At 61.4% G+C, this 19304-nt stretch overlaps 1 protein-coding gene across 3 annotated transcripts in view; it reads left to right on the forward strand.

Moving 5' to 3' along the window:
• The window catches only part of PTPRN2 (protein tyrosine phosphatase receptor type N2), a 692851-nt gene extending 673657 nt beyond the window's left edge, over nt 1-19194 (forward strand). For all 3 annotated transcript variants that reach the window (XM_046020312.1, XM_046020314.1, XM_046020313.1), the window contains 2 exons: nt 11641-11714; nt 17716-19194. In XM_046020312.1, coding sequence (XP_045876268.1) covers nt 11641-11714; nt 17716-17787 — 146 coding nt within the window. In that variant the 3' untranslated portion in view covers nt 17788-19194. The remainder of the gene's footprint in view (nt 1-11640; nt 11715-17715) is intronic.
• The last annotated feature ends 110 nt before the right edge of the window (nt 19195-19304 follow it).

A 19304-nucleotide genomic window follows, 5' to 3' on the forward strand; every position in this document is an offset into this window, starting at 1 on the left:
GGACTAGGGCCCGCGTCCTGTCCGGGGCCTCAGAGAACGCGGGAGGCATCCTTCCGGCTCTTCCTCCACCGCCAGCTCGGTAGCAGGCCGACGACGGGGCAGCCGGAAAGCAAAGCTCTCTGCGCCGCGGCTGAGCCTCCGCACGTTCCTCCGCGGCCCTGAGTACGCTTGTCACTCGTCATCGTCCCTAGCCTGGTCGGGGCACGTTTCCGGAGTGCGGGGCTCCTCGGGGAGTGGGGCTCAGCGGGCCGGGACACGCTTGCCGCCGACGTGTTTCCCCAAGTTGCGCCTCGTGCGTGCGCCCGTGCTGTCTCCGCCAGGTGGACGGGTGGAGGGTCGCCGTGAGGCGGCTGCTGGCTGGCTGCGTCACTCACAGGGGCCACCGCGGACACCTGCCTGCCGCATCCCACTGGGCTGCCCCGGGGGCGCAGCACGGCCTCCTGGCCTCTGCTGCGGCCCATGTCCAGAAAGCCCCTTCCGTCGTCTGCCGAGGGCCGAGGGCCCGGGACAGCACTGCACGTGCACATCACGTGTCCCGCAGGCCTACGGGGCACAGATGGGCCGCGGAAGTGACCACGCCCCGGGGACGTGCGCAGGTCTCTGTGTCCACGGGGTCCGGCCCCTCCTTCTGTGTCAGCGGCCTGGCCTGCTTCCTGTTTTCTGTCACACGGTGCCCCTCAGGCGACGGCTGCCTATAGGAAGGAACATGTCCTCTCCGTCCCGCTCGCTGTCCCTAAATCTCACGGAGCCACGGGCCTCTTGCCTGGGACCACACGGCATGTGTCCTCCTGTGACGGGATTCGCTCACTTGGTGTCCCCAGGCTCACCCGTGGCGCAGGCGGCGGGATCGCAGTCGGTCGTGTGCACAGACCACCCTTTGTTGACCGTCACCCCTGACGACGGACACTCGGGGTGCGTCCGGCCTGCAGCCCTGGGTGTCACGCGGCCGCGAACGTGGGCCTGCAAACCCGTCTCCGAGCTCCGGCTCCCCCTCTCCTGGGTGCAGACCCCGGGGGCAGCGGTCGGACACATGCCCGTGCCAGGGCTGACATGAGGGGACGCGCCAGCTCACCCTCCCTCCGAGAGCACGTGAGGGCTCTCGTCAGGCCACGTCTTCTCCGACATTCGCTATTGTCTGCGGTCTGGGGAGTCGCCGTCCCAAGTGTGCGAAGTGGTCTCGTGGCTTTGATTTGCATTTTCCTGATGAGTGTGACATTTTGCATGTTTGTTGGCTCTTTGGGTATTTTCTTCGGAGAAATGTCAAGCCTTTTGCCCAGTTTTTAATTCGGCTGTTCAATTTTGTTGTTACTGAGTTCGGAGGTTCTTTAAATATTGTATCAATCCCTTATCAGATACGTGATTTGCGAATATTTTCTCCCACAGAAGGGGGAAATTCTGTGGGAGAAAATATTTTCCTTCTCTCAATGGTGTCCTTGGTGCACAAAAGCATTTCGTTTTCATTTTTTTAATTTTTATGATGCCCCGTTTGTCTGTTCTTCCTGGTGTTGCCCTGAGAGTCCTACCCGGACGATCTTTTGCCAAAGCCAATGTCATGAAGATTTTGCCCACATGAATCACTATATTGTACTTTTGAAACTAATGTAACACTGTATGTTTACTACACTACAAGTAAACTCTACAACTCAGTAAAACCAAAAAACAAGAATAAATAAAAGCAGAACATACACGTCTGTCAAAATGTTAGAAAACATGTAAAGCGAAAAGGGCAAGTTTTCCCACTTCTTTGCCTTTATCTGCAGACGTGATGATTCTTAACTCTTCAGTGGGCATCATTTTAAGACTGTGTATGGACACATGCAATTTTTATTCCTTTCGATGATTAGCTGTTTTCCCTAGAGTGATACATAATCAGTGTGGGAAAATACACAGGTTTTTTTAAACCTCTCCCCAACTTGGTTTCTTACGTACTTACATTCCAGGTGATGTCCTACAGGGCTCAGCGGACAGTCACGCATTTATTACCATTTCTCAGGTAAAGGCATTCGGGCCTAACTCACCCAGGGTCACACAGCCGTCAGTGACCTTGCTGGGATGTGACCTCACAGCCTGTGTCCTTGATAACGATGCCATACCCTTGCCTCTTCCAAGCCAACAAACAGATCACCCCATTAAGTCCGCAGTGCATTGTCCGGTATATAAGACATGCACGTCAAACCCACCGTGACCTGTCGCCTTATACCTGTTAGGGGGCCTAGTCTCTAAAAAAAAAAAAAAGAAAGAAGACAGAAAAAAGAAAAGAAAAGACTCCCCCCTACGTTTTCTTGTAAGAGATGTTAACTTCTAACAGGTCAAATTCAGGGTTGCTGCGGGGCTTAGTGGATAAAGAATCTGACTCTGGATTTCAGCTCTGGTTGTAATCTCTGGGTCACGGGATCGAGCTCGACCCTCAGTGGGGAATCTGCTTCGGATTCTCTCTCTCCCTAGAGCCCTCCCCCGCTCCTTCTAACTTGCTAAAACAAATTTTTAAATCTTCTTTAAAAAAGCAGCAGGTCGGGGCGCCTGGGTGGCTTAGTTAGTGAAGCCTCTGCCTTCGGCTCAGGTCATGATCCCAGAGTCCCAGGATCGAGTCCCGCATCGGATTCCCTGCTCAGCCGGGAGCCTGCTCCTCCCTCTGACCTTCTCCCCTCTCATGCTTGCTCTCTTTCTCTCTCAAATAAATAAATATATTAATCTTTAAAAAAACAAAAACAAAAACAAAACCCAGCAGGTCGCAGTAGAAGACGGGAGACGAGCTTCGGGACCCAGAGAGACGGCCGTGCGGGAAGAGCATCGCCGCCCGCTGGGAGCCTTCACGCCGGGACCTTTATGGGCTCTGAGACCCGGTCTCAAACTCTCTTTTAAAAACGTTCCCAGCTTCAGTGAGACGTCACTGCGATAAGCCCTGCGTAGTTTAAGGTTTACGGTGCGCCGAACTGGGAAGGGGGTGACTTACAAGACGGCCACCGCAGCAGGGTCGGTGGTTCTGTTCTGTGGTGAGAACGTTTAGGATCTTTCGGCAACTTCGCGATACATGATAGGGCTGTTCACTATCCAAACGTCTCAAACGCGTTTCTCGGCGCTTGACCCCTTCCACCTGCCGCTCCTCCCGAGGTGCGTGCGCTGTTCCCCACGCAGCCGTCAGCCCCACACACCGACACAAGAGTTAGAACGTGAAAACCTGTGCGTCCGTCAGGCCGGCCACACTTCACGGCCCAGGCCGCCCGCGACTCCTAACCACCACGGTGGGACGCAGAGCACCTGTCGTCACGGGGAGCCCCACGGGGCCACACAGCTCTAGGGAACAGCACTGACGGTGAACACCCGTTCCTTCCGGCCCCACCGCGGCGGCCTCTGGACCGATGTCCCCGCTGGGTCCTGACCCCGTCTGTCCTCCACAGGGCGCTCGATGGCATCTAAAAGAGCGCGCCCTGGGGACCTGCCGAGCCCTCCCGACCCCCCACCACGCCCCTCGGGCCCGCGGCCTCTATGACCTCCGGGCTCGGGGCCTCCCGCGTCCTGCCCCATGGCTCCCCAGCTCCTCTCTTCTCTCATGGGTCCTGCTGGGCCTCACGGCCACTGTCACCGTACCGCGATGTCCTTCTTGGGGCGAAGCCGTAGGAGTGTCTTTTCAACCTGGTGTCTACAGAACACCTTGCCAGGCGGGTGTCAAGGGACGCACAGTGAACAGGGCCCGACGACAAGGTCACCTTCCCCGAGTTTATCCTCCTGCAGAAGAACCGACGGAGTCTCGGCTTACGGGGTGGAGCGCGCCGGGAGTCCCCTCACTTGGGACGCGGGGCCCTGGGGTGCCTCACTCGCCACCTGGGGCAGAGTTCTAGACGGTCGCCCTCGGACCGAAGGGGCCTGAAGCTCATTCGCTCGGACCCCGTTGTAGACGGAGGCAGCAGATCTCAGAGGTCTGGCGACCTGCCAGGAGGCCTCCCGCTGGCCAGGTGGACGCAGAGCCCAGGTCTTTCTGCAAGGGACGGAGCCCAGAAGGAAGAGAGGACGGAGAGCGGCAGGACACCCCGCACGGGCCTCACAGAGACGGGGCGAGCCGGGGAGCTGAGAGGTGTTTCGCGGCTGGAGTGGCAGCGACCCGGGTCGGGCTGGAGCCGCTGCGGAAGCGACAGGGCGGGCGGAGGCTGGCGGGACCGGTGGTTGGAGGCGAGGTGCAGGAGGCCTGAGCCCGCCCTCACCGTGGGGACGCCCGTGGCTGGGTACGCGGCCGGCTCTGCCGCAGACGAGACGGGCCAGGAGGACGGGCCATGAGGACGGGCCACGAGGACGGTGCTTGTCGAGGCGTGGCATCACCTCGTGCGGTGGAAGCATAAAAACTCTGAAGCAGCCGCGGACAGCGGATCCCACAGGGAGTCGGGCTTCAGCGCGGCCTCCAAGCCGGATGCCTCCTCCCCAGCTCCGTGCAGTCCCAGGTGACAACGTGTCAGGACGCCGGGGGCCTCGTGAGTGCAGCAGGCCGGGTATGGGGACGCCTTCCCCTGCCCAACTGGGTCTGCATTCCCACGACGAGCTGCCCGGTGGCTCACGGCGGGGCCGGGCACGCGGGGTCAGACGGGGCAGCGGTGCTGGGAGCTCCGGGAGCCGTGTGCGCCCGCGGCCAACTGTGGCCTGGACTCGGGGGAGCGTCCCGGAGCCGCATCCGAGGGCCAGGACCCCAGCTGGGCCACACTGTGGGCACCGCTTACCGGAGAGAACGACACGACAGGCCGCTTACCCCGCGGACGCGGCATGAGCACCACGTATTTGGGTAATTTTGTGAACCGCGATCCCAAGTTCGCCTCCTAAACGGTCCCCGCCCCGTGGAGCCGCGATGAGCAGCGCAGGCGGGGCGGCAGCTCTGGGTGCTCAGACCGGCCAGTGGGGGACTCGGGTCCCCGCGAGGCCGCCGCAGAGCAGCAGCCCTCCCTCCCAGACCTCCGGGGTCAGATTGGCTCACACGGCCTCCGGGGGTCGCCCACGGCGCCCCTCCCTGTCTGACGAGTCCGTGGGCGACCCACAGACACGCAGCCCACCTGAGACACCGCAAAACCTGGGTCAACCCGCCTGACTTGGCCGGTGTTCGGGCCGGCCCTCCTCTGAGTTTGCTTCCTTCTGCTGGACCCTGGGCCGCCAGCCTGTCCATCCACTCGTCCCCTTCCCCGTGAGCAGCGTCACCATCGGTCCTGCCGTCCCCACCTCGTGCTCGTTTCCTCCCCGCACAGCGAGGGCCCGTCCCTGCTCCTGCTGAGAGCCCCCCCCCCCGTCCGTTCCTGGTGGCAGGAAGTCCCCACGCACAGCCATCCTGGTCACTCGGCAGCGACAGCTCACAGGCTGTGTCACGTGGGATTCTGAGGCTTTAGCGAGAAAGGTGCCGTCCGGCCGGGGCAGTGGCATGGGGGATGTGTCTCTGCCCCCTGCATTAGTGACTCTTTCCCAAGGGCCTGGCGCCACCTGGGCCTCCGCAGGACAGAACACGCGAGCTACGTGTTAAAGGTCCCGTGCTGTCCTCCCGACGCCTCCCCGGGCATCTGCTCCTCCTTTCCACGAGGCCGGGAGGAGTCCACGGAGGAGGGCCCAGGGCTTCGCCGGCAGCACCGACAGAGCCCGCACCGTGCCCAGCCAGGCCTTGACTCCGACTTCCGCGTCAGAAGCAGAGGGGAGGACTGAGGGAGGAGGGGCCAGCGGAGCCCGTGGGGCCACTTTGGTGACCGGAGGATGGAGGGTCAGTCACGCTGAAGGACTTGTTTCTCTGACCAAGAGCAGCCCGTGCGGCCCGGCCCGGCTGGCGTCTGCGTCCCCAGCGCCCAGACATTCGGGCAAAGCTGCTTCGAGCCGCAGACTCCCCTGCCAGGAGCCCCCCGCGTTCCCAGGCGCTTGGCGGCCATCCTGCAGGCCCCTTTCCTGCAGCCGTGACGTGCTCCAGGACACACGTGCATGTTCATGACTCGGGCCCTTCTCTGGGCTGTGTGGACCCTCGTGGACGGGAGGCTTGAGCACACCTGTGGGCTTCCGCAACCCCTGCAGCCTCTGCGTCTCCTTCATGCCCCGAGCGCCCCACACCTGCTGCTCCCCGAGGGCCGGGTGTCTCCCCTCATCGTCCCTTTCCACACCCAACGGCCAGCGAGCTCACTTACACCTGGGCGCCAGGCCCGTATGCTCACGACTGTGGGTGCCTCGTGGTGTGCAGACGCCCCGGCTGGAGGACCGGCGGCCGGCACCCAGAGGAGCCCCACACCCTGCAGAGCGCCGTGAGTGAGCCCACCGGCACGGCCTGCTTGTCTGACTTCACGGCTCACATACAGACTTAGAAGCATCTCAGTTTCTCCTGAGAAATGATTCAGAACTTGTTTTTTATAAAAAAAACATGGAAAGTATTTTGGGTTTAAGTCCTGGTATGCTTGATTTTCAAGGGAAGAGGATGCAAATTTGTCCCCTTTGATCCAGAGACAAAAGATTACAGCTCATCTCCGCGGCCAGCAGAAACCCTCCGGCTGCTGCAAGTGCGGCCCAGAAGGCTCTGGACAGTGGAGCGCGTGCGTGTGCGCGAGCCTGCGCCAGGCGTGTGTAGTCAGCGGCGGGAACAAACGCCAGGAGAGCTCGAAGCCAACCCCATCAAGACCTTGGTTTTCTTAAATTTCAAGAACATCCTTTCAATGTAAAAAAAAAAAAAATTTAAGATTTTATTTATGTGACAGACAGCGAGAGAAGGGACACAAGCAGGGGGAGCGGGAGCAGGAGACACAGACTCCCCACTGAGCAAGAAGCCCAATGCGGGACTCGATCCCAGACCCCGGGGTCATGGCCTGAGCCGAAGGCAGACGCTTAACCGACTGAACCAACCAGACGCCCTGGCTCCCGTATTTTAATCATACGAGTGCTCTCGAGGTGTTCATTGTTTCATGATTAACACTTTTTATCCAGGGCCTGAAAACCTCTCCAGGCTTAAAAATGCATTTAGCGGGTACGTAAACTTGGAAACCAATGTTCTTGAAATTTAGGGAGAGACTGAGACTGATCGAGCGCCGCCCTGGGTGGGCCCCGTGTGCACTAGCCGAGCCCGCGGGGCCGTGGGGAAGACCTCGGGGTGGGCGGGGCAGCCGAGCCCGGGGGGCACCCCTTGCGCTGGGCCCCAGAGCACAGTCCCCGAAGCACTCGGCTGTTGGAATAGTGACGCTTCTCAGGCGGGGACGCCGGGCAGCTCCCCCCTACCTCGCGCCCGTCAGGTCTTCCCACGGGCATCTTTACACGCACGCTGCTTCTTTGACGACTTAGAGGCTCTCCCACTTGGGCACCAGGCCCGTCCGCCTCCAGTCTCATACGTTGTCAGCAAGACGGGATTTTTAAAGAGGGGATTCCACTTGAAATGCACTGGAAGGGGGCGCCTGGGTGGCTCAGTGGGTTAAAGCCGCTGCCTTCGGCTCAGGTCATGATCCCAGCGTCCTGGGATCGAGCCCACATGGGGCTCTCTGCTCGGCGGGGAGCCTGCTTCTCCCTCTCTCTCTGCCTGCTACTCTGTCTGCCTGTGCTCGCTCTCTCTCCCTCTCTCTCTCTGACAAATAAAATCTTTTTAAAAAATTAAATTAAAAAAAACACACACTGGAGGGAGCTTCCTGGAATCGGGGGATGTAAATAAATCCCTTCATAGAGCAAGGAGGGACGCACACAGCCTCCCCGCCCTCCCGGCCCACACCGTCTGCCTTACAAATGCGGGTTCTGTGTCCTGCTCCGCGAGGCCCCCTGCACTCGGGGGCGCCGAGGGCCGGGCAGCACCTTCTCCCGCCGCCCTTCCCATGTGACCCCAGCGCGCACAACAGACCACGGACTGAGTTCCGTGAACTTCTTTCTCTGCACTCACTGCAAGTAACTTCTCTTTTCTAAGATTTTTACTAATTTGAGAGAGAGCGTGAGAGAGCGAGCAGGGGCGGGGAGGGGCCAAGGGAGAAGCAGGCTCCCCACGGAGCAAAGCAGCCCCACGTGGGCCTCCATCCAACGACCCCAGGATCGCTCCCCGAGCCAAAGACAATTAACTGACTGAGCCACCCAGGTGTCCCTGCAAATAACCTATTGTCACAGTCCTGACAAGGAAGGGGACATTAGCCACCCGCATCCCACAACGGACTTGACTTCGTAAACCCATCAGCTCCAAATTTTGTTCTGGATGTTTTTCAGTGTCGGTTTGACCTCCTCAAGCGTCCGACTGGCTCCAGGCGAAGCAGGATTCTTGCTTGCTCTGCTGGCGGCTTAAACACCTCGTCTGGGGACCACCCAATCGACCTCCCCCTCCCCCTCCCCCTCCCCACAGACAGTGGTCCAGAGGGCATCAGCAAGTGATAAAGCAAGAGAGGTTCCTCGTAGGGTTTTATCCAAGGATCCTGCCGGCTCGGGACAGCGGCTATTGTCCCTCAACCCGCACAGCCGCCCGGGAGCGAGGGCTGCATGTGTCCCCAGCCCGGGCCGTGGCCTCCAGCAGGGACGGCTTCCGTACGGTCCCAGAATGCAGGGCAGCCCCTCGGAATACAGAGCCGCTGGAAGAGGTGTTAAGCAGCTTCAAGGACTCAAAGTGCCCTGAACGGCCTTAGAAAGAGAGGGTTCTCCCTGAGTCCGGATCCCACGTGAAGCCGTGGCTTTCATTTTGGAAGGACTGGGCCTCCTCTCTGTTGCACCAGGCTCTGGCCCACGCCTGATGCTCCCGAATCCGGGCCTCGCGGTGGTGGGAGGAAGTCGCCGTGGGCCCAGCTGGCAGCCAGCGTGGCCTGAACCGAGCAGGTTAATTCTCCGGAAGCTGCGAGCGCCCAGCACACTGTCAGGGCCGTGAATCGTGGCCGGATCATGTCGCTCCGTGTGGGACCCTTGGCGCTCCGTGCCCGCTGAGACCACACCCCAGCGCGGAGCCTCAGACTGGGGCAGGGCAGCGCCACGAGCTCCTGGCACCGGGCGGCAGGCGCGGGGACCAGTCCCGCAGGCACTTTTGCAGCCGCCCCCGCCCACTGGAGAGCAGCGCCGTGGGCGGGTGGAACGAATCCGGCTGCCCCTCACTCCCTGTGCGTGGAGCCTTTGACCCCCCGAGGCCGGTGTCTTAAAGAAGCCCGTTTCTGTGCGCTTATCCCCATAACTCGCCCAAGGGCCCCGAGGGAAGACAAGGCAGCGGATGCTCAGGCCGTGGCCTCCCTCCCCGACCGCGGGGCTCCTCTCTCCTCCGTCTCCCCATTTAGTAGCGGGCAAACTCCCCTTTGTTTCAGATTCTCAGACTCGGAGGTTCCCTTTATTTCTGCTCACTGTTTCTGGTCCACTGAGCTTTATTTTTCTTACTCAGAGTCTCGTGAACATGCAGTGCTGGTTTCTGGAGCAGAATTCAGCGGTTCGTCACTTACACGCCCCGTGTTCACCCCCGCAAGTGCGTCCTTACCACCCGCACCCGAGCAGCCCGTCCCCAGCCCCGTGCAATCTGTCTTCACAAGTCTCTCCCGGTCCCGTTCCTCTTCCTCTCTTCCCCCTTCCCCTACGTTCATCTGTTTTTGACAAACATTGTTAAAATGTCTAAACTACCCAACGCATCTACATGTTTCATGTAATCCCTGTCAAATCACCACCAGCATCGTTCACAGAACTAGACAAATCCTTAAATGTGTACAGAACCACGATGGACCCCAAACACCCAAAGCAACCTTGGAAAAGAAAACCAGGGGCGTCTGGGGCTCAGTCAGTTCAGCGTCTGCCTTGGGCTCAGGTCCTGGGATCGAGCCCCGCATCGAGCTCCCTGCTCAGCGGGAAGCCTGCCTCTCCCTCTGCCCCTCCCCCTGCTTGTGCTCTCTCTCTGTCAAATAAATAAAGAAAATGCTTTTTAAAAAAGAAGAAACGGGGGCGCCTGGGTGGCTCAGTGGTTTAAGCCGCTGCCTTGGGCTCAGGTCATGATCTCAGGGTCCTGGGATCGAGTCCCGCATTGGGCTCTCTGCTCGGCAGGGAGCCTGCTTCCCTCTCACTCTCTCTACCTGCCTCTCTGCCTACTTGTGATCTCTCTCTGTCAAATAAATAAATAAAATCTTTAAAAAAAAAAAAAAGAAGAAGAAACGAAAAGAAAACCAATCCTGGACTTCGAGCTCTGTTACAAAGCGGGGATCGTCAAGCCAGTCTGGTACCGGCACAAAAACAGACACACGGATCCACGGGACAGAAGAGAGGATCGTGGGTTCCCTTAAAACAAATCACGTTGATTATGGCCTCGTCACACCCGAGGAGACGCACGTCCAGAACGCGACCCCGGTCTTCTCCTTGGATGAGCTCCTCAGCGGACCCCCGCTGCCCGGCACCCTGGGGGACCGTCCGGCTGTTCCGGTAGGGCATTTCTCCTTGCTGTGACAGCCCTGAGGTAACGCTTGGGGAAACTCGGGGTGTCCCCGTTCGTGCTAGGACAGCACCCCGTGTCTGGCAGGACGCCCGCCTAGTTCCCGTCAGGCCAGCACTTTGACTGCAGGCCGCGGCGTCCCGAGCGCCGTCCCCCATCGTGTGTGCTCAAGGACCGGCGGCCACAGTGACCGCCTCGCGCCCTCTCTGCCAGCTCAACCCGCTGTGCTTGGGAAACATCACGGGCTGCTCGGGTTCTGGCCAAATAAGCCCTAGGACTCGAAAAATTACCTTTGAAACGTCCAAGTCCGTGGTCCTGGCTCTGTGCCCGAGAGGAGCGACGTGCACACGTAGGCTGTGCAGACAGAGAGGGGCCCGTCTGGGCCTCTCGCCCCTCTGCCTGGTGCGGGCTGACGACGGCCGCGGCCACGGGCTGTGTGACCAGGGACAGGCTGTTCCACCGGGACAAGCTTCGGTCGCCCCCGCAGGGTGGGGTGGCAGCTCCCACTCCCCTGTGCTCTGGCGACGCGCTGAGGCGACGCTCGGAACACCGCACCTCGTGTGGCACGCGGGTCCTTCCACCTCGGAGGCGACCACGCCCTCCCAGCTCCCACGCTGGCGTCTTCACGTTGGCGGACGTGTCCCAGCGCCTTAACCTGAGAGAAGCTCGCGGGCCTGGGGCCCATCGCCGTTCCTTGTCTACTAAGACACAGAAACAATCACGTTGGATTAGTGACAAGGTCAAAGTTTCAAACCCAAATGGTATTTCTGTGAAGCCGGGGTCACCTGCGTGAGCCCAATGCTGCCTGTGGGGAGGGTCGCTCAGTAAGACTCCGCCGCGGACACACACGGGCATCTCCACCTTTTCTTACGGCCTGAGACCCTCCCCAGGAGCTCTGCCTTTCGATACAAGACGGGAAGGATTTACTAGTCTAATTTCTCATTACGTGAAATTTTTTAAAAACCTGCACAATTGAAATTAAAGCTTATATGCTTCTATTTCTGAAACATTCTGTTAATGCCACACACGCACACGAGGCGTCAGGTTGTCGTCTCTGACAGCGATGACTGTGGCAAGGACCTAGCGGGCGTCTGACAGCCGAGTCCCAGCCCGCGTTCCTGCACGAACCCGCAGACACCAACGTGCCGTGTCTTTCCCGACGAACGCGAACGTGGCGGCTGCCCGCCAGGCCTGTGAGCGGCGAGTGTAATGGGGCCCGAGCTGGAAGGGAGCCTGGTGCGGGTGAGGGACAGTGGGCGCGTCACCAAGTCTGAGCCGCCCTGTGTGTGTTGTTGCAGGCGCCAAGGAGATCGACATCGCCGCGACCCTTGAGCACTTGAGGGACCAGAGACCAGGCATGGTCCAGACGAAGGTACTGTCGGCCAGCCCTCGGGGACGGGGACGGGGGAGGGGGGTGTCTTTCTGCAAGTGTCTCCGAGCAAGGAGAGAGGAGAAAGGGACCGAGCATCGCCCACACAGGTCCCAGGCGGGACTTAGAGGCCCCTCCCTGGAGGCTGGCCCACGGTTCCGGCGACCACCCGCATTTCAACGTAAAGACACGGTGGGATCTCCAGGCTTTGGAGCCCTCCCCCACCAGATTCGGGGACGGGGGAGAGCATCACATCTTTATAATAAGAGCTCCGTGACGGGGATGCCCGGGGGGCCCAGGGGGTTGAGCATCTGACCTCTAGTTTCCACTCAGGTCATGACCTCAGGGTCCTGGGATGGCGTCCCGTCAGGCTCCACGCTCAGTGGGGGTCTGCTCGGGATTCTCCCTCTCCCTCCGCCCGCCTGCTGCCTGCTGTCTCTCATTCTCTGAACAAAAAAGAGGCCGGTGATAATCCCAGCACCCTTGCAGGGGAATGTTCTAGATTCACCAAACATCCTGCCGGACTCCCCTGTTTCTGGCCGTCAGAACCACAGCTCTGCTGTGTGGCCATCGAGCGGCCCCGGACTGGACGCGGGCCCCGGGCACCTCACAATGCCTGATTTGCCTCCTGAAACGGCCACACGTGCCAAGAGAATGAGCGCAAGCTGCCTGGTTGGCGTTGGGTTAAGCAGAGCTAGAAATGGGCTCAATATGATGCTCCTTTAGCGTTTGGAGTTATCTGGGTCCAAGGGGCACCAAAGCTCCCACACATCAGTCCCGTAATCCCGAGGTCATGAAACGCAGAATGTTGCCCTTGTCGGGGTGGTCCCGACCCCGATGCCGCCAGCACCTACACGGAGGCCACGGGCACTGAAGGACGCCCTTGCGGAAGGACTTCTTCATGCCCACGAGGGCCGCAGTCGTACAAAGCACGCGTGTGAAGTCTGCCCCGAGCACCCTGCCCGTCACCGCGTCCCACTGGGGGCCGCACACGGGCTGTCCTGACCATCACAGTTGATTCGAGTGAAAGGATTTCATCCGTCATGACACACTTTGTTTTCCTGGGGCTTTTCTGTAATCTGAAATGCTGAGGTTATCCAGACCTGCAGAGCGCTTGCAGCAACAATCCAGATCGTCGTCCTGTGCCTGCACGAGGGTCCCATTGCTGGCCCTGTGCAACCCCAGGTGACCGTGGCCAGGGACCGGTGCCGTCCGAGCCCTTCACTCGGGTGCAGACCTTGTCCCAGCTCCTCCGTGTCCCCGGCGACCTTTCCCTGGAGCAGGACCCCCATCGCACTCCGTCATCCCACCTCCCACGTCTCCTCTAGTGGGACCGCTCGGTGGCCCGGAGAGGTCCTCCAAAGGGAACTGGCAGGTGTGACTTGGTCTGTCTGCCGTCCCTGTGACGGGTTCCGGCTGTGCCCCTCAGGCAGGACCATCTCAGAAGGAGGTGAGCTTTGGCCACTTGACTCGAGGTGTCCACCAGGCTACTCTCCTTGGTAATGAACAGTGTCCTGGGGGAGAGCCTTGGCGGTGTTCATGTGTCTTTGTTGTCCTGCTCTATCACGATGTCAGCAGTGACAAGTCACCTGCAGGTTTTGTGCCCAGGGAAGGTCCGTCCCACTAGCCTGCCCTTGCCACTTGGCGGCGGCCTCATAAGGGCCAGCTCGGCAGGGTCAGTGCACTGTCCCTGCGTGGTCTGGCCCCACCAGGCCACCAGCAGCCACAGAGGAGGCTGGGCGGCGGGGTGGGGGTGGGGGGGCGGGCTCAGAACCGGGGCCTGGTGTGCAAGGATACTTCATGACCAGGAACGAGAAACGGATCCTCTCGCCTGAATCTCGAGCCGCTCAGATAACCTGAGGAAATCATCAGTTCAAGGCCCCGTTCGCTCCCGGCACCTGGGTGCCCCCCAGGCAGGCTTCCTCCGCCCAGACGGTTCAAGGACGCCCCAAACGCAGATTCCAGAGTGGATCTGGGCGAAATGGTGGGGAGGTGCCTAACACACCCCCAAACCCATTGGCCCTCTTGTCTGCGTCCTGTTTGCCAGAATGGACTTCATGGCACGAGGTCCTGAGGCCCAGGGGGTGGCCCCCAGGCCTTGCGGGAAGGGAGATGAAGCAGGCAGCGGAGATTCGGCCTCACGTCGCTTCCCGGCAGGACTCGACCCTTTTCCCTCGGGTCGGCGTTCACGAGTTGTCTCGAAGTGTGTCCGTGAGGCCATTCCTGGAATCTCGAGGTGTAAAGAAATAGGCAGACGCAGACCCCGTCCGCCTTAATTCACGGCGGCTTCGCCCAGCCCTACTCCACGAGACGGAGCGTCCCCTCAAGTTCAATTTAACAAAAGGGAAATTCCTGTGGGAAAAAATAGTGTCGTATAACGTGAATACCCTTTTGTCGAAGCCAAGAGAAGGTCGCCTGTGGGCGGTTCACGCAAACGCGTGTGGTCAGACTGTGCCACGGGAGCCGAAGACACGGAACGGGCTGGCGGGCGCCTCGCCACCAGGACTGGACACCCAGTGTCCCCCAGTGGTGACAGTGACTGGACACCCGGCCCCAGCGCACAGCCTGACGGCACAACTCCACCTTCACGTTCAAAGCCCGACAGCCGCTTCTCCACCCGGAAGCAAACCCTCGGTCCACCAAGGCCCAGACGCGGGCCGCACGTCTCCCGGGGGCGGGAACTGGCCACAGAGCTGGTGTCGGCTGCGGGCACGTCCTGTGCAGCGGGGTCACAGGCTGTGAGACCCGAGCCGAAGGAGAGGCCACCCGAGCCCCTCACCGCACGTTTGTCAGGCGCACGCTGGGACGCGCATCCCTAGAAAGGAGACGCAGTCGCGGACGCAGTGAAAACAGCACCGTCACGGGGTGAGCGACGCCTCGTCTTCTAGCCTGCCGTGGGACAGACCGTCCCTCCGTGCCCTCATGCCGTGCAGGTGCCTCCTTAACTGAAGGCCTGGATGCTCTCTAATGACACTTTCTCTTCGACATTCGCTTTCAAAAAGAAAAGCCGACTGACCCGTGTGTCCCCAGGAAGGACTGACGTCGCTTGGCCCCGGGTGGGTGTGCACGGCGCACACGCGTGCCGCCCACACCTCCCGCCTGCCCCTCTCCGGCGCGTCTCTGCATTCGGGTTTCGCCCAGTCCGTGATCTGCTCCACAAGCTCGTCCCCTACCTTGCTCAGGGCCGGGAGACAAGGACTGACTGAAGTGTAATCCAGCTCACAGCCCCGGCCTCCCGACCGCGTCCTGCCCGTGAGAACCTGGAGATGGTTCCCCTCAGGTGCTGTGTCTCTGCCCCCCACGCACACACACCTGTGTGCACACATATGACCACGTACATGCACAGGTGTGCGCAGCTATGAACACGCGTGTGCCCTTGTGCGTGTGTGCATGGCTTCTGCACACGCGTGACCATGCAGACGCCCATGTGCGCTGCCTTCTGCGTGCCTGTGCACACGCACATGTGGCCATGCGCGTGCCTGTGTGTGCACCGTGAACATGCTGTACGCGTGGTGTGCGTGCTACACACGTGCGGGCACGCCCCGGCACACCTGCGTGCACGCGTACGCACGGAGCACACGCCCTCACCGTGTGGACGCCTGCACGCACGCGAGCAGGTGCACTCTCGTGTGCAAACCCACACGTACACGTGCGCGGCCGCGCACGCACATGCATGTGCACAGACACGCGCGCACAGACGTGCACCCGGACCCTCGTCTGCTCAGACGGCAAGGACCGAGCCAGGGCCAGGCTCTGTGAGGAACCCCGAGCTGAGGGCGCAGAGCGCGTCCGTCCCGCCCCCACCTGGAGGGAGACAGGGAAAGCCCTGCCCAGGAGGGGCGGGGACGACGGCGCTGCCTGCGGGTGGAGGCCCCGGGGACAGGCCTTCGCTGGGACCCCTTCAAAATCACTATGGCAACGTCGTGTCCCCCGAGCCCTTCGCGTGAGCCACAGGGATCGCAAACACGAATCTGAGTGTGACTGTAAACGCACACGCAGCCGCCCCGAACGCCACCGCTGACCCTTGCAGTCCCCACCCACAAGTGCGTCGCAGGCGGGTCTGCCCAGCTCGTCGGCTCCCGGACTTCGGAGCAGCCGACGCAGGCCTCTCAGCAGAGGTGACGCCACGGAACTGTGGGTGCGCCCGTGTCCACCGGGGGCCGGAGACCAGAGCACGCGGCCGCACGGCCACTCGAGGCGGCTTCTCCAGGAAGGTGCAGGGCGGCTGACAAGCCCCGTGTCCTCGCCGACTGGCCCCGAGGTGCAGCGCACGGCACGCCTCTGCCAAGGGCCCCTCGTCGCAGGAAGCCCCCCTCTCCTGCCACCGCTGTGCCCAGAGCTACTCCCGTGGTGGGACCCGGGGCCGCGCCACCCCCCACCGTGTCCCGCAGGCCCTCTCGCTCCCGGGGCCACGCAAACCACCCAGTGAGGATCTAAGCCTGTAGACGCGTCACACGTGCTGCGAACACGGACTGTGATGAGGGCAACCGAGGCACAGGGTCGCATATGCCGTCTGCTTTGGTCACGGCCGCTGTAGCACGCATCACGCCGACCGGGTCCTCCTACGGCCACGGAGGCTTCCCAGCGGGGGAACTCACCGCCTTCCCCATCAGCGCTATGTCCCGCGATGGGTTTTCAGGGTGTCAGAAGCCGCAGCAGGCATGTGACCCCGGACGTGAGTGCTCCAGGGTCTCCGTCTTTGCACGTCTCAGTCATCACGAAACCTGCTCTCCCTATCGTCACGCCGGCGACGGGAAGAAATGGTCTGGTGTGACTGTTTGCACGTCCTACACTGGGTCCTCCCGAAGACGTGTCCCCTGAACAGGCTGTCACCCAGAGAGACAGTGACAGCTGACAGCTTCCTGTCCCCGGGGACGGCCAGAGGCCACTCGCCCGGGATCTCCGAGCGTGAGGAGGGACGCCGGGCGCACGGGGCCTGCCTCCTGACGTCACTGCTGCACTCGACCGGGCACCCCTGTGACGGCGGGTCCAGAGCGTGCGTCAGGAGGCTGCGTGCCCACTAGCAAGGTCGCCGTGCGGGTCCACACAGGTCAGTCCTTCCGCGCCAGCGCGAAGAGAACACCGGTGACAGTCTTTGGTCCAAAGTGAGCGCTGAAGTGTCCCACTGTTCCATTGTTTCTGCCACTTACCGGCACTCGGAGTCCGTGTTAACCATGATTTCCGGGCCTGCGGCTGCCTGCCCCGCGAGTTCTCACGCACGGAAACCAGGGCTTTCGTTCGCCAGAAGCTCTCCGGAGGCAGTCGTGTGGGCCACTTATCATCCCTGTGACCCCCGGGATGACTGTGAGTCTCCCGTGCAGCGGCGGGCGCGTCGTGCGGCGAGGGACACGTGCAGGGGGGTGGGCTGTGAGCCGCGCGGAGGGGTGGGCTTTGCTTCGGCTGCCGAGCCCCCCCCCCGCCAGAGAACAGCCCTGACACCGCCCTCGCTCCCGCCTCCTGGTCGTGGCAGGTGTGCGTGCGAGACGGCGCGCCCCCTCCGGCGTGTGCCGGTGACCAGGAGCACGCGTGTGCACACACACGTCTACAGCTGGACATGCGGCGAGGTGGGGCTTCCCGGCAGGTGCAGCAGGGTGGGGCCCGGCGGGACACTAGGTCAGCGGCCGTGACAGCGATGATACTACCCTCTGCCTTTCTGAGGGAGGCCGTGCGGCTGGCCCCGCGGCGGCTGCTGTGGGGTCTGGAGCTCGGAGTGGCCAGGGTCTGCGTCTGCCCTGGGCCCCGGGGGCTGGGCACTCCGCCGTCCCCGTGCATTCAGAAGGGACCAGGCGGGGGCCCCTCCGTGACAGAAGATGAGCGGGAAACCCTAGTCGCCGTGAACACGAGGTCTCGTCGTGCAAACCGTCCGTCCCCTCCTTTCTTGGGACAGAGGTGGCCTTTCTTTTCTTTCGCAAACCATTGCTTTCTGCAGAGCACATCCGAGCTGAAGGCTGAGTCGAGAGGAACGCGGTCCCACTCACTGTCCCTCCCCTTCTCGTCCCTCCAGGAGCAGTTCGAGTTTGCGCTGACGGCCGTGGCGGAGGAGGTGAACGCCATCCTCAGGGCCCTCCCGCAGTGAGCACCCGTGACTCGCTGCGAATCGCGATGCCACTTGGCTGTGCGTCTCGTGTCCCTGCCTCGTCAGCACGGTCCCCGGTTACAGTGTGCATCCGTGTTCACCCAGATCATGCCAAGGGGAGATTTGTGGGGTCATCCAGTCCCGGGGCAGTCACCGTATCCGTCTTCACTCCGTAACGCACATCTCCACGTTCTTTTCCACAAAGTGACGCAGCAGTGACGCACGTCTCCACGGAGGGAGCCGGCTCGTGGGCTGCAGCTTGGAGGGATGGGCGGGGGGGGACGTGGAGAAAACCGGGAGCACGTGAAGTCCGCCGAGCATGGGAAAGACACTTGGCGTCCGTCTGGAGGGGGCAGGTCACCGGGACGGGCGCGGCTCGTCACCCTCACCGTCCGCAGCTTCGGGGACACAAGAACAACATGGTCCTGCCTCTCCCCTCTGCTCCGGTGCGGGCGACACGGCCCTGCGCTGCTGACGGCCCATCTCCGCCCCCCGCCCCCCAAAGAAGGGCAGGGTCTCTGGCACCCAAGCCCCAGGCCAGCCGCCCCAGGGGAGGCCTCACAGCACCCACCAATCTAGAGCCGCATTTTTAACCTCAAAGTCCAGATTTGCACGTTGCCAAAGCCGCTCCCGCGAATCCACTCTTCCCTTGGGGATGACCGGAACCGGGGGAGCCGGCCTGGCTGGTAACGAGCTCTGGGGTCCCCGGAGAGCCCACCGGCCCTCGTAGGCACCTGTGCTCCCCTCTCGGGGGATGTCCCGGGCCCTGCCGGCATCGAGAGCGGCCCCTGGGCTCCCCGTTCATAGGAGATGCAGGGTGACGGGCGTTTCTGGCTTTACTGGGTGTGAGATCCCGCAGGAGGGAGAAGAGTGGAAATGGCAGCATTTTCTGGGCCTCCCCCAGGTCACCTGGGTCAGACACTGGTGTGACCTGAGTGTCTTGAGGGGATTTGAATTTGCCACCCTCCCCTCCCCTCCCCGCCGAGAGAGAGGAACTCGTGTCGCTGGAACGACGGCTTCTAAGAAGGCAGACAGGCTGCAGCTTTCATGATAGGACTTGGTGTGGGGAGACCCTCGGTCGCCTTCCTCGCCTGCTGACCCCGCACATTCTTCCCGCCCTGAACGGAGTCTGCCCCCCGGGACCCAGCAGCGCCCGCGGCCTGTGCTGGGAGGAAGAGGCCAGGACACTGTGTGCGTCTTCAAGCGACACTCATGCCATCTGCTCTCATAGATCTACGATTCTTTGCCAGAGTTGTCTCTCCCCGTCTGGAACCGAAATAATGAATAGAAACCATTTATCTGACTATAGGAAGCATATACCTACTTGTAATTTCTAACTAATGATGTTTCGAAAAATCCTCCGTGTGAGATATGGATATATTGTGTCAGATTAAACTTGATTTCACACTCGAATGGTCTTTATTTGGGGAGGACAGAACAACCGTCCCCACCCGTCCTTTGCTCCTAGCGGTCGGGGAGCAGGTGGGAGCCTTTCCAAGAGCTCTGCCTTAGCAGGT

The sequence above is a fragment of the Meles meles genome, chromosome 10, assembly GCF_922984935.1.
Source record: "Meles meles chromosome 10, mMelMel3.1 paternal haplotype, whole genome shotgun sequence".
In the NCBI taxonomy this organism is placed as follows: Eukaryota; Metazoa; Chordata; class Mammalia; order Carnivora; family Mustelidae; genus Meles; species Meles meles.